The 12749-nt window shown below is 32.2% G+C and overlaps 2 protein-coding genes across 2 annotated transcripts; one reads left to right on the forward strand and one right to left on the reverse strand.

Moving 5' to 3' along the window:
- Positions 1-3933: 3933 nt before the first annotated feature.
- Positions 3934-8117, forward strand: LOC124911844 (ethylene-overproduction protein 1). Its single transcript, XM_047452373.1, has 4 exons — positions 3934-6269; positions 6543-6834; positions 6930-7239; positions 7316-8117. Exons 1-4 carry the CDS (start codon positions 4255-4257, stop codon positions 7552-7554), a joined length of 2856 nt encoding a protein of 951 aa, XP_047308329.1. The 5' UTR covers positions 3934-4254; the 3' UTR covers positions 7555-8117.
- A 386-nt stretch (positions 8118-8503) lies between these two features.
- Positions 8504-10798, reverse strand: LOC124911153 (probable L-type lectin-domain containing receptor kinase VI.1). Its single transcript, XM_047451599.1, has one exon. It carries the CDS (start codon positions 10720-10722, stop codon positions 8647-8649), a length of 2076 nt encoding a protein of 691 aa, XP_047307555.1. The 5' UTR covers positions 10723-10798; the 3' UTR covers positions 8504-8646.
- Positions 10799-12749: the final 1951 nt, after the last annotated feature.

Below are 12749 nucleotides of genomic sequence, written 5' to 3' on the forward strand. Positions count from 1 at the left end.
GGAAATGAAACATTGAGTAACAAAATAATAATAATAATTTTTATTTTTGGGAAAAAGGATTTATAATGTTGTATTTAATTAGGTGTTCCTCTACATCAAGATTGTGAACTTTTTTTACGAATTTTAATTTTCGAGAATAAATCCTAGTTGATTCTAATTGTGTGTTTGTATTTTGAGCATTTAATGGAATTCGATGTTGAATACTTTCACAACAATCGATTATATGAATTAGGGTATTCATGATTAATTTTGCATTGGTGGATGGAAATAGGTGAGAAACGATATTGTCCCAAATTTGAGTAATAGTTGTGAGACTGGAGGATAGTTATCATTTTTTTGGATAATGTTAGGTATGTATGGGGTTGTTAAGGAAACGATATCCATGAATCAGCCCATATGTTAACTTTGATTCTGTTTCCAATTTTGTAACAAAATTGGTGGGGTATGTGATTTTTTACTTAGATAATATCCTTCTAGAATGTAGATTGAATTTGCGTTTGTTGTAACGAGTTTTCGAATAATCTTCTTTTTTATTTGTAAAGAAATTTGTGTCTAAGGTCACAAACCCATGAGGTTTTGGGTTTAGTTGTGTTTATTCGGTCTTGAGGAAATTTCTCCACAAATTTGGCTAAGAATATAATATTTTAGTATTTAGACTAAAACATTGACAAGAGGTCTCCTTATTTGAATTGTCTAATTGTTGTGCATAATCAATAACAAAGTTTGAATTTTTCTATGTATAAATTTGGAAAAATTATAAAAATTGTAAGAAAGAGTAATTAATTCGATTCATGCAAAAAGTTTGAACTGAGGGTAGTATAATTTTTTTTTGAATTAAGGAGAACTAGAATGACACCACAAAATCATGACATTTGATCTAATTTAAAACGATTATGATGAAAATCGAATATTTGACATTTTGATCTCTTAATATATTCTCTCCACCGGACCACCCCTAGAGGGAATAGTGTGTCATTTTGAATGTATTTTTTATAATATTTTAAAAATAGTATATATCAATATTTTTATTTCATTTAAACAACGTTTATTAAATTAAACGACAATAATGATTTATTTTTGTAATTTTATTTAAAAATATAATTTATGATTTATTTAAAAAAAGGTTTTTCAAAATCACTTTCCTCACTCACAAGTTTATTTCAAATGCAAGGTCTGGCAAGATTTGTAAAGGCAGTGGTATGACAGTTTTTCAAATGCATTACCTAAAAGTTTTTCCAAAGGCAATGGTTTAACAAGATTTTAAAGGCAATATTGGTCTAATTAATAAGGTTTTTCAAAGGCAATTGTCTGATAAGGGTTTTAAATTTAGCTTGAAATGGTTTGTTAACAACATTTTCAAATGCAAATAGTCAAACAAGATTTTCAAAGGCAATAGTTTTACAAGATTTTCATATGCAAGCACATGACAAGATTTTGTTCAAAGTTTACCTAATTAATAGGATAAGGTAGCAAGTAAGACTCTTCCAAGAATTGTACGAGTAAAATGGGATCATGGATGTGGATCGTCGTACTAATCTTTTCCAAGTAAACGATAAAATAAAAAAAAATAGTTCTTGAAAGTTACTAGTCTCATTCACAATTTTTTTAAATGCAATGTCTCCCAAGATTTTTATAGAAAAAATTATCAAACAAAGATGTTTTTTAAGTTAATAAAAAAAAGTTTCTTATAGTCATATATTATAAGATTGTGAGAATTGTCTCATTTGAAATTCAGTTACCACTTATTACGACAATGGTTTAAGTTTTAAATTTAATTGTATATATGTTTGTCAATAATAACTATGAAAATACATTCTCACGACTTCAATTTATATGATAACTTGTGATATTATAATCACTTTGTTTGAAACTCAGTTCTCTATTTGTAGTAATGATTTAAGTTTTAGATTGAGTTGTAATTTTATTTGTCGAATTCTATTTTATTTCTTATTGCTTTCGTTTTTTAAGTTGTTTGTATTTATCACGTCAATCTCGATGATTTGGATAAAAATGCAAAGTTATATATAGAGTTGGGTTTAAAATAGAAACAACTAATAACAAAAAAAAAAAAAATGTTACTTACTCATTTTAACACCCATATATATATTATTTTTATCCTTCAAAAGCATCATCACATTTTGTTTATTACTCATTTTGCCCATTTTTTTTCATAAATAAATTAATAATAAGAAAGAACAGTATTTTTGTATTTTTAAACAAAAATATATACACAATTCAAGTTTAGTTATATAGATTTCCATGTTTATATATGTGAATTTGGAGATCTCCATAATTTAGAAGATTAATTAGAGAGAATATACAAAATTTTGCAAATATTCACCAGAATTATAACAATAAAAAATATATATATATAATGTCATTATTCTATTTTAAGTATTTATCTGATAACAACAAATATGATACATATATAGCCTGCATATATATGCTCTACTTTAGGATATATAAAATTGGATTTGGTCATTGATAAAATCAGACAATAAGTGAAACGCGTATCCAATAATTGAAACCCCAATTTAAAATTTTATTTACATTGATTTTATTTTTTTTAATATGACATTTAAATTTTAATATGAATGTTTCAAATATATTAAAAACAAAAAAATATTGTAAATTTACCAATAAAACTCAATCATAGTCTCATAGATATGTAAAACTCTTTCATTTAAATTAGAGATTTTTATTTATTTATTTATTTTAAGATGAGAGAATACTAATTAATATATATATATAGTTTTAAAATAATTATTATACATAATTTAATATTTATAAAAGAAACATACTAAATATAATAAAGGGAGATGATGAATATAATATTTTTCTTATCTCTAAATTCTCAAACATTAATCAAAATTATTATGTTACATTATTTAATTATTTAATGGATAAGGAGGAAAGAATTGTGTTCAACACTTCAACTTAAAAGAAAATATTAATATATATATATATATATATATATATATATTTTGTTATTATTATTATATTTATATTTATATTTATTGTCGATGAAAATGTGGAATTGGGTTTATTATATATTATTTAAGATTTTGAATTTATTTCTTTTAAACATCACCATTTGAAAATATTTATTTTTAAAATTATACAAAAACATAATTTTATTAATGGTTTCAAACATGATTAACTTATTATTTATGTGTTATTTATAAATAAATAATTCAAGTAACTACTTTAATTACTAATTTTATCGAAAGAGATTTTGACTATAAATCCTCTAAAATTTAGAAGTCAAAATGCTTTTGTCGGTAATTAATTTATTATATAAATATTTTATTTATCTATGTTCGGTTAAAGTCAAAACATCAATTTGTATAATTTTTATAATAAATATTCCTAAATTATAAGTTTAAAACAAAAATCTAAAAACCCAATTAACATGCCCTAATTTGATGAACAATTTATAATATATATTAAAAATATTATCACAATATTATTAAAAATATTACATGTTATCATAATATTTAAAATAAAAATAATTTATATAATAAAAGAAGAAACTCAATACAATATTTTATAACTTCTCTCAATTCTAACATGGAGATGACTAAATTCCCTAAAAAAAACAATTTGCCATTTTCTATTTAAAGCATTCATCCCAAGACTATTTTATCTGTTTTATCATTTATTGTTATTTATAATGATATATATCAATAAAAAAAAATAAAAGACATGCCTTCACGACATTGAATTGAGATATCACTTTATTATAGATATCTAAATTATTATTATTATTATTAATATTAAGCTTTTTACCACTATATCTCAACCATTCAAAACCCAACGTGTACTCCACGCCTGTTTCAAAAGCGAGTGAGATCACTCCTTCTTCTCCGTGACTGGAGCGCCAGATGCGGGTCTGACAGTAGAGAGAGAAAACGCCATAGCTCGGCCTCCATTTTCAACGGATTTTACGCGCAGACATTCGCTAGAAGTGATCTTTGATATTAGAGAGAGAAAATAAAAATTAAAGCTTTTTTCTACGGCCACCCATTTTCGTCTTCGATCAGCCAAAACAAACCCAGTTTCTTTCTTTCCAAACATTAGAGAGAAAAGAAATCTGAAAACCCAATTATCAGATTGGACCCAAGTGGTGGTTCTCTCTTTCTCTCTCAAAAAGGTAAAATTTGCTTCTTTATCTCTTAATATGAACTACCCAGATCTTTGAATCAAATTTTTGTTTTTTTGATTTTCAAAAAAACCCATTTTCATTTCATCGATATGCAACACAACATTTTCACTTCGATGCGAAGTTTGAAAATAATGGATGGATGTAAAGGTACACAAGTATACGCCCTAAATGGTACCTCCGGAGGTAACATCGGTAGTGTGGGTGAGAAATTTCTTCATCATCTTCAAGATCATTTAAGGGTTAATTCCATTAGATCGAAATCTACTCGTCATTCTCCAAATAACCCACCATCTGATAGCAATGCTCTTTTAGCTGAAGCTCTTGCAACTTATGGCCTTCCCCAGACAGATTTACTTGAACCTCCTATTGAACCTTATCTTAAACCAGTTGATTTTGTTGAAACCATGGCTGATTTGTATAGAAGAATTGAGATTTCACCCCAGATTGATAAATCGGGAATGTATATTGAACAATGTGCTTTGTTTAGAGGATTATCTGATCCTAAATTGTTCAGAAGAAGTTTAAGATCTGCTAGGAAGAATGCTGTTGATGTTCATTCTAAAGTTGTGATTTCAGCTTGGTTGAGATATGAAAGAAGGGAAGATGAATTAATTGGGTTTTCTTCCATGGATTGTTGTGGAAGAAATGTTGAATGCCCAAAAGCAAGTTTGGTATCTGGGTATATCCCGGAATTCATTTATGATCAATGTTCATGTTACAAAACAAACCCTAGAAAACATAGTCTCGCCGGAGAAGATGAAGAAGAAGAACTTTGTTCGACTTCGTTCGACGAAGGTGATTCCGATATATCGTTTTGCATTGGGGACGATGAGATAAGATGTAATCGATATAACATGGCCATGCTTTCTTCACCCTTTAAAGCAATGTTATACGGTGGTTTCATCGAATCTAGAAGAGAAAAGATCAATTTTACGCAAATTGGGATTTCTGTTAAGGGAATGCAAGCTGCAGAGATCTTTAGTCGAATGAAAACGATCGATTCTTTCGAACCCGACATTGTTCTTGAGCTTCTTTCGTTAGCTAATCGGTTTTGTTGCGACGAATTGAAGTCGGCTTGCGATTCGTATCTAGCCTCGTTGGTTACCGATTTGGAGAGAGCTTTATTGCTAATGGAATATGGTTTGGAGGAGACAGCTTACAATTTGGTAGCAGCTTGCTTACAAGTGTTCTTGCGAGAGCTACCTGTTTCCTTATACTCTCCAATCGTGATGAAATTCTTTTGTAGTTCGGATTCTCGAGAGAGGTTAAAACTCGCGGGTCATTCGTCGTTCTTGTTGTACTATTTCTTGAGCCAGGTTTCTATCGAGCATGATATCGCATCGAACACCACGGTTTTGTTATTGGAAAGGCTAGCCGAATCTTCAACATTCGGTTGGCAGAAGCAGCTCGCGTTTCATCAACTTGGCTGTGTTATGCTAGAACGACGCGAGTTTAAAGACGCGCAGAATTGGTTCGAGGCCTCATTCGAATCGGGGCATGTTTATTCGGTTGTGGGCGTGGCTCGGGCGAAGTTCAAACGTGGGCATAAGTTTTCGGCTTATAAACTAACAGATTCGTTAATTTCAGATTATATGCCCGTTGGTTGGATGTATCAAGAAAGGTCATTGTATTGTAATGGAAAAGAGAAGATGTCGGATTTGGATACGGCTACGGATTTGGATCCAACACTTTCTTATCCTTACAAGTATAGGTCCGTTTGTTTGATGGAAGAGAAGAGGATCGAGGAAGCTATAGCCGAGATCGATGGGATAATAAGGTTTAAGGTTTCGCCGGATTGTCTTGAGCTTAGGGCGTGGTTTTCGGTTGCGATTGAAGATTATGAAGGCGCGTTAAGAGATGTTAGGGCTATTTTAACGTTGGAACCGTCTTATATGGTGTTTCATGGGAAGTTACAAGGCGATCATTTGGTTGAGATTTTACATTCGAATGTACAACAATTGAAACAAGCCGATTGTTGGATGCAACTTTATGATCGATGGTCTTCTGTCGATGATATCGGTTCTTTGGCTGTGGTGCATCACATGTTATCGAATGATCCCGGAAAGAGTCTTTTGTGGTTTCGACAATCTCTCCTTTTACTAAGGTATGTTAATACATAATCGTGACATCGTAAAACTTAAAATTGAAAGTTATTTTTTGTTCGTTTAGTATAAATTATGTTTTCTATTATGTTCAAATTGTTTTGTTATTATAACCTAGATATAGTGTATTTATTGGTTGATTCATTTGATATACAAATGTGTAATTTTTTTGTATCATACACATTCATTGAGTATTGGTATTGATATTTTTTTCAACCAAATTATGGTTTTTTTTGCTTAAAAAGTGGTATTAACACCATCGTTTGATCATGTAGGTTAAATTGTCAAAAGGCCGCGATGCGAAGTCTAAGGTTGGCTAGAAACCATTCGACTTCAGAACACGAAAGGCTCGTTTACGAAGGATGGATTCTATACGATACGGGTCATCGAGAAGAAGCGTTAACAAAATCAGAAGAGTCCATCTCTATACAAAGATCATTTGAAGCATTTTTCCTTAAAGCATATGCTTTGGCAGACACAAATCTTGATTCAGAAACATCCTCGTACATTATCAAACTTCTAGAAGATGCACTTCGTTGTCCCTCGGATGGGCTTAGAAAAGGACAAGTAAGAAAATCATTTGAGCAAATTTTGTTTTGTTTTTCGAAAAAGGGTTTTTCCCGCTTTTTTCTTATAATCCAAATGAATTCAAATTCAAATAGGCGTTGAACAATTTGGGAAGCATATACGTAGATTCCGACAAGTTGGATCTAGCAGCCGATTGTTACACAAACGCGCTCAACATAAGGCATACCCGAGCCCATCAAGGTCTTGCACGAGTTTATCATCTAAAGAATCAAAGAAAGGCTGCATTCAACGAGATGACAAAGTTCTTGGAGAAGGCGAAGAACAATGCGTCGGCTTATGAGAAACGTTCAGAATATTGTGATCGAGATATGGCGAAGAAAGATCTTAGCATGGTCACACAATTAGATCCCCTCAGAACATACCCTTATAGATACCGGGCTGCAGGTAAAACCTTTTAATTTTTGTTCTAAAATCGGAGAAAAACTCGTGTTCAAATCAATTGTATCTGTTTGTTTTTCAGTTCTGATGGACGATCACAAAGAAGATGAAGCGATAGAAGAGTTATCAAAGGCGATAGGTTTCAAACCAGACCTACAATTGCTCCATCTTCGAGCAGCATTCCACGATTCAATGGGAAACCATCTTTTAACCGCAAGAGATTGCGAGGCAGCACTCTGTCTCGATCCTTCCCATTCTGATACAGTTGAGCTTTACAATAAAGCCTGTGCTCGAGTTGATGAACAACAAAAAAGGAAATAAGACGAATGTTGTTGTTTTCATGGAATATCTGCGAAAAGAAGGAACTAGGAAAGAAGAAAAAAGCCTTTTTTTTCCTAATCCGAGAGAGATAGGCGGTTTATAATGGAACAAGCAAAATAGCCTACTTGTACATGCATATATCGATATTTAAGCAAAACTATACAACATTGATTCATTTTTCATGAATTTTACAAAACAAAAACAAAAAAAAGGCATTTTGCAACAGTCGAAAACCATTTAAATATGTCGCGGTTTGGGATCAGAGTCGGGTGGAAAGGAAGCTTTGTTGTTGTTTTGCATGAGAAAGAGCAATGCGGTTCTTATTGTCTCTACTACAACTAACACAACACGCTTTTGTCTTTCGAATGCACGTGGTCCCTTTGTAGGTGTCGAAAAAGATAAGGTTCCTTTTGTGTATTTATTGTTTTGTATGACATTTTCCATGGTTGATGTTTTCAACCTTCTCTTGAAAATGAGTGTTTTGATTTTGAGCATTTGCTGAAATTTGCAATATCTTTCAATGATAAATTGAAAATGACTCATGTGGGCTATGTTTAGTTTGATTTATTGATGGTTGTTTATTAGTTCCGGTCAATTTCGTCAAAAGACTTTACAAGTATTTGAGATCGAGAAAATTCGCTTCTATTTTAAACAAAATTGACTTAAATTTGGATCGGTCTCACTAAGAAATCAACACATTACCCTTCAATTGACACGAGTCTTTTCGCTCTAAACTTTTGATAGTGTATACATCTTTTCAAAAAAATCTAAACTTAATTTCGTCAAAAGACTTTACAAGTATTTGAGATCGAGAAAATTCGCTTCTATTTTAAACAAAATTGACTTAAATTTGGATCGGTCTCATTAAGAAATCGACACATTACCCTTCAATTGACACGAGTCTTTTCGCTCTAAACTTTTGACAGTGTATACATCTTTTCAAAAAAATCTAAACTTAATCGAACACCATCTTTTATGAAAGTACTTGAAAATTAAGTCAATGAAATTACATTTGCTTTTGAAGCAAGAACTTCAAGATTACATATTTTACAAGTTAAAAGAATTCAACCTAACAAATATGTGGTTGGTTGGCTATCTACCAAATTGTTGTGAAGTAAAAGACATATCCCCATAAGAAGAAGTTGACTTATTTGAACATAAGCATCCACCACCATCACTTGACATTGCCACCACCCCAAAATAACTTGGTTTAGATCCACCAACATGTCCCGAGATCGCGTCTCGGAATGTCTCGTCCATCCGAGGAATCGAGTCATCCCCGTCTAGGTATCGTGTCACTTGTCTCATACTAGGCCTACATCTTACACTCGGGTGACAACAAACAAGCCCGAGTTTTAAAAACTTCTCTACTTCTTCTACTACATATTCTCCTCCCAATCTCGGATCAACAAAACCATTCATCCCGGTTTCTCCCGCTTGAATCCGATCAATTATCCAATCAACCAACATGATTTGTTCGCGATCAACAGAAATGATGGGGCCCCGCCCGCACACAAGTTCAATGACAACCACCCCAAACGCGAAAACATCCGAACTCGTGGAAGATCTCCCGGTTTTCGCCAACTCCGGGGCAATGTACCCAATTGTGCCAACAACTTTGGTTGGATTTGAATTTTGTCCATGGTCATACAACCTAGCCAAGCCGAAATCACCTAACCGAGCACCCATCTCGCCATCAACAAGAACATTACTCGGCTTAACATCCCGATGAATTACAACTTGCTCCCATTCCTCGTGAAGATACAATAGCCCGGCCGCGACATCCTTCATGATTCTCACCCGTTGATCCCATCTCAAGACAAAACCATTCATCGGCCTAAGAAGCAATGTATCAAGGCTCCCTTTCGACACATGATCATACACAAGTAAAAGTTTGTTTTTCCTCTTGCACCAACCTTGAAGATTCACCAAGTTCTTATGCCTTAACCTCCCCAAACTCTCGATCTCCGCCACGAATTCCCTCATCCCTTGAATCGAATTGTTCTTAATCTTCTTAACCGCAACCAATGATCCCGTACTAGGTAAAACACCTTTATAAACCGCTCCAAATCCCCCACTTCCAATGAGCTCACTTTCCTTAAACCCTTTAGTAGCTAAACAAAGATCATTATACTTAAACCTATGAGGATAATCCAATTCCCATTCCTCCAACCTATCGGATTCCTCCACTTTTATTCGATAAACAATAAGATACACTAGAGCCGCAAATAACAGCACAATTGAAGTTGCCAATGCACCGAGAAGAACCTTCACCACGAGGCTAAAACCGGTCAATCTCTTCGGTTTTGGAGGAATTGGCAATAAGGAAGGATCAATAGGAGCTGCCAGTCCATTTAAGGTCAAACTCCAACCTAAGATATAATGCGAACTCGTTTTCCTCCCCGTCGCCGCCGAAAACCCCACGTAAACTTCCTCCGTGAGTATCTCCGATAGATCAATATCCCGCGATTTCAACGGTTTGATCGGCCGAGGAACAAGATGAGGAGCAACTGTTACATTAAGAATCTTTTTCTCCCCATCAAAATCAATCCAAACTTGAATTGGATCCCCTGTTTCCATATAAACTTCTTCCTTCTTATCCGTTTCCTTAACATAATAAGAAGCTGGTTCTGTCGCAATTGAAGCCATCCCGTTTATATTGATCCCAATATGATTACCATCTGTGTCGGTTCCTTCATTGTATCCGTTAACCGTGTCGAATTCCACCGCCACAATATGGTTCAAGTAAGAACCATCGTTGGACGAGTTAAAGATACCCATGTAGTGGCCGGCTTCAGCACCGGCGAACTTCTTTTCCGGCGAGAGAGTAAAGGCTAGGCCATGGCCGCCGCGATGGCCGACGGGAGAGACGATGGAGAAGATAAAGTAGGTGCTGAATGAAGTTACGTTGATTGGGGATGAATTGGTGGAGTTTCTTGAAAAGAATTTGATCGGAAAAGGGTAGAAAGCTTGGCCGGTGTCGTTTATGGAGAAACCGGTGAGTTTTAAGGCTCCGGTTTTGTCGACGGTTGCTCCGTTTTGATATTCGAGTTGGGTTTCAACGGTTTCGTTGAAACCGGTGTATGTGAAGTTTATGGAGATGGATGGATTAGTGATGAGGATGAGGAGGAAGAAGATGATGATGGAGTTTAGGCGAAATGCAGACATTTTTCTTATTTTTTGTGTGGAAAAGAATGAAGAAGATGGGTTTCTATATCTATAAATGATGAGATGAGTTGAACTTATAAAAGAGAGATGGAGTAATGATTAATGGTGGAGAAGGGTTTGAAGAAATTGTGATGATAGTTCATTTAGTTAGGTCAAAGTCATGAGAAATAGTCAACATATATAGGGTTCATTTCAAGACTTTATTATAATAATAGTTTTACTAGTTTTTTTATGTTAACAAGTTCATTAAGGTCAATTAAGTGAGACCAAATATGATAGTTTGGATTATCATTTAAAATGACTAAAGTTAAATTTGAGATAACAAAGTGAATGTTATTCAGCTTTATACTAAAGAAAAACTAAAATTATTATGTATATAAAAATTTACGGGTGACAATTCGGTTTGCAAAAACAACTCGGAATATAAAGAGAAAAGATGGTCCGATTAAGAGGTTAAGTAGTACTAACATGAGCCTAATATGTTTAGTAATTCGTATCAAAATCTTTAATTTAAACCTGATATATTTATTTGTGATTGACCCGAACACGACCCGATTAACCCAATTTATCTAACTCAAACTCAACCCGATATAATTAATTCGCATCACTCTATTTAAAATTAAAATTACATCAACACAAAATAAAAATTAAATTAAATCATAAATTTTCTTTAAAAAATTCTATAAAAAAATGAGTGAGTAGAAAAAAAAAACACAAAATTTTAAAAAAAAACTTGTAAACGAATAATTGGGTCTACTTTGGGTCATTTTAGGTCGACCCGATTTTAACATGTTTATTAATTAGGTTAAACACGCCGACATGATTTTGACCTAACAAAAAAATACATGACCCTCACCTAATTTTTTCTTATTCGATTTGGGTCGTGATTTTGTGCTTGATCCAAAATTGAAGGCCTATAAAAATTATTATTATCTCACTAAAATAGTTTAAAATGTAAAAGTGGTTAATAACATACCAAAGATTATGTGTATGGTGGAGGATTGTCACTCAAAATGTCTTAAAAAATGTGAAAGTTCAAGTTTCATCCTAACTTTATATATTTAAATAATAATAATAATAATAATAATAATAATAATTTTAAACAATTATATTTTATAACTTAATTAGGCAACTTAAAATATAAAATCAGTTTCTAAGATATAAATCTAGTTAAATTAACATAATTCGAAAGTCAAGGAATTATTATTACTTAAAACACAAAAATGAAGTTAAAAGTTATAGGTATTGAAATGTCATGTTAGCTACATATATTCAAAATAATAATAATAATTTTACTTATTATTAAAAAAATATATTTTATAACTTAATTAGGTTGTTATATCTAAAATATCAAAGTTTAAAGGTCATAAATCTAGTTAAATTAAATTTAAATTAACATAATCCATGAAGTAAATATTTTATTTTATTTTTCTTTGCTTTGCAATAGTTTATTACCAACTTTACAATCTTCCTTAAAGAAGTAAAATAGTAGTTTAGTTGTTTTCTCCTTTGAAATGGTCATGTATAGAAACTCAAGCTTATATTCTTGGGCACGTGTATTCATTATTGAGTGACTTTAGTTATATTTTAGCATATTAGGTAAAAAAAGATTAGTATATATGGTTATCAAGATGGACTTCTAATATAAAAAAAATTATTAAGAGAAAATAATTTTTCTACTAACTCTTTGAAATTGAATTCATCAATAAAAGCAACAAACAAAACTCAAGCAATAAAGTGACAAATATCTTTTAAACCATATTTGGAAATGACCCAATAAAAAATTGATTTCATGTTTCTTTAAGGTTAATTTATTCATAGATAACAAGTTTAGCATGGTCATTTGTTAGGTAGACGGGCGACACCAGATATTAGATGAAACTAGGAAGATCCCTGTGCGATACACACGGATAAAAATATATTGTTACAACGTCCCACGTTCATCAAATTTGATGTTGAATTTAAAACATAAAGTATTATTAGTCTAGTTGGTTAAAGAGTTGCACTTATTTTTGTTAGGTTGTGAG

Source organism: Impatiens glandulifera, chromosome 8 (genome assembly GCF_907164915.1).
Source record: "Impatiens glandulifera chromosome 8, dImpGla2.1, whole genome shotgun sequence".
Classification (NCBI taxonomy): domain Eukaryota; kingdom Viridiplantae; phylum Streptophyta; class Magnoliopsida; order Ericales; family Balsaminaceae; genus Impatiens; species Impatiens glandulifera.

Bases quoted from the DNA above. Each gene is read 5' to 3' on its own strand.
- LOC124911844 (XM_047452373.1), top strand. From the start codon at position 4,255: ATGCAACACAACATTTTCACTTCGATGCGAAGTTTGAAAATAATGGAT. The intron at 6,270-6,542 runs GTATGTTAATAC...TTGATCATGTAG, and splicing joins CAATCTCTCCTTTTACTAAG to GTTAAATTGTCAAAAGGCCG. The intron at 6,835-6,929 runs GTAAGAAAATCA...AAATTCAAATAG, and splicing joins ATGGGCTTAGAAAAGGACAA to GCGTTGAACAATTTGGGAAG.
- LOC124911153 (XM_047451599.1), bottom strand. From the start codon at position 10,722: ATGTCTGCATTTCGCCTAAACTCCATCATCATCTTCTTCCTCCTCATC.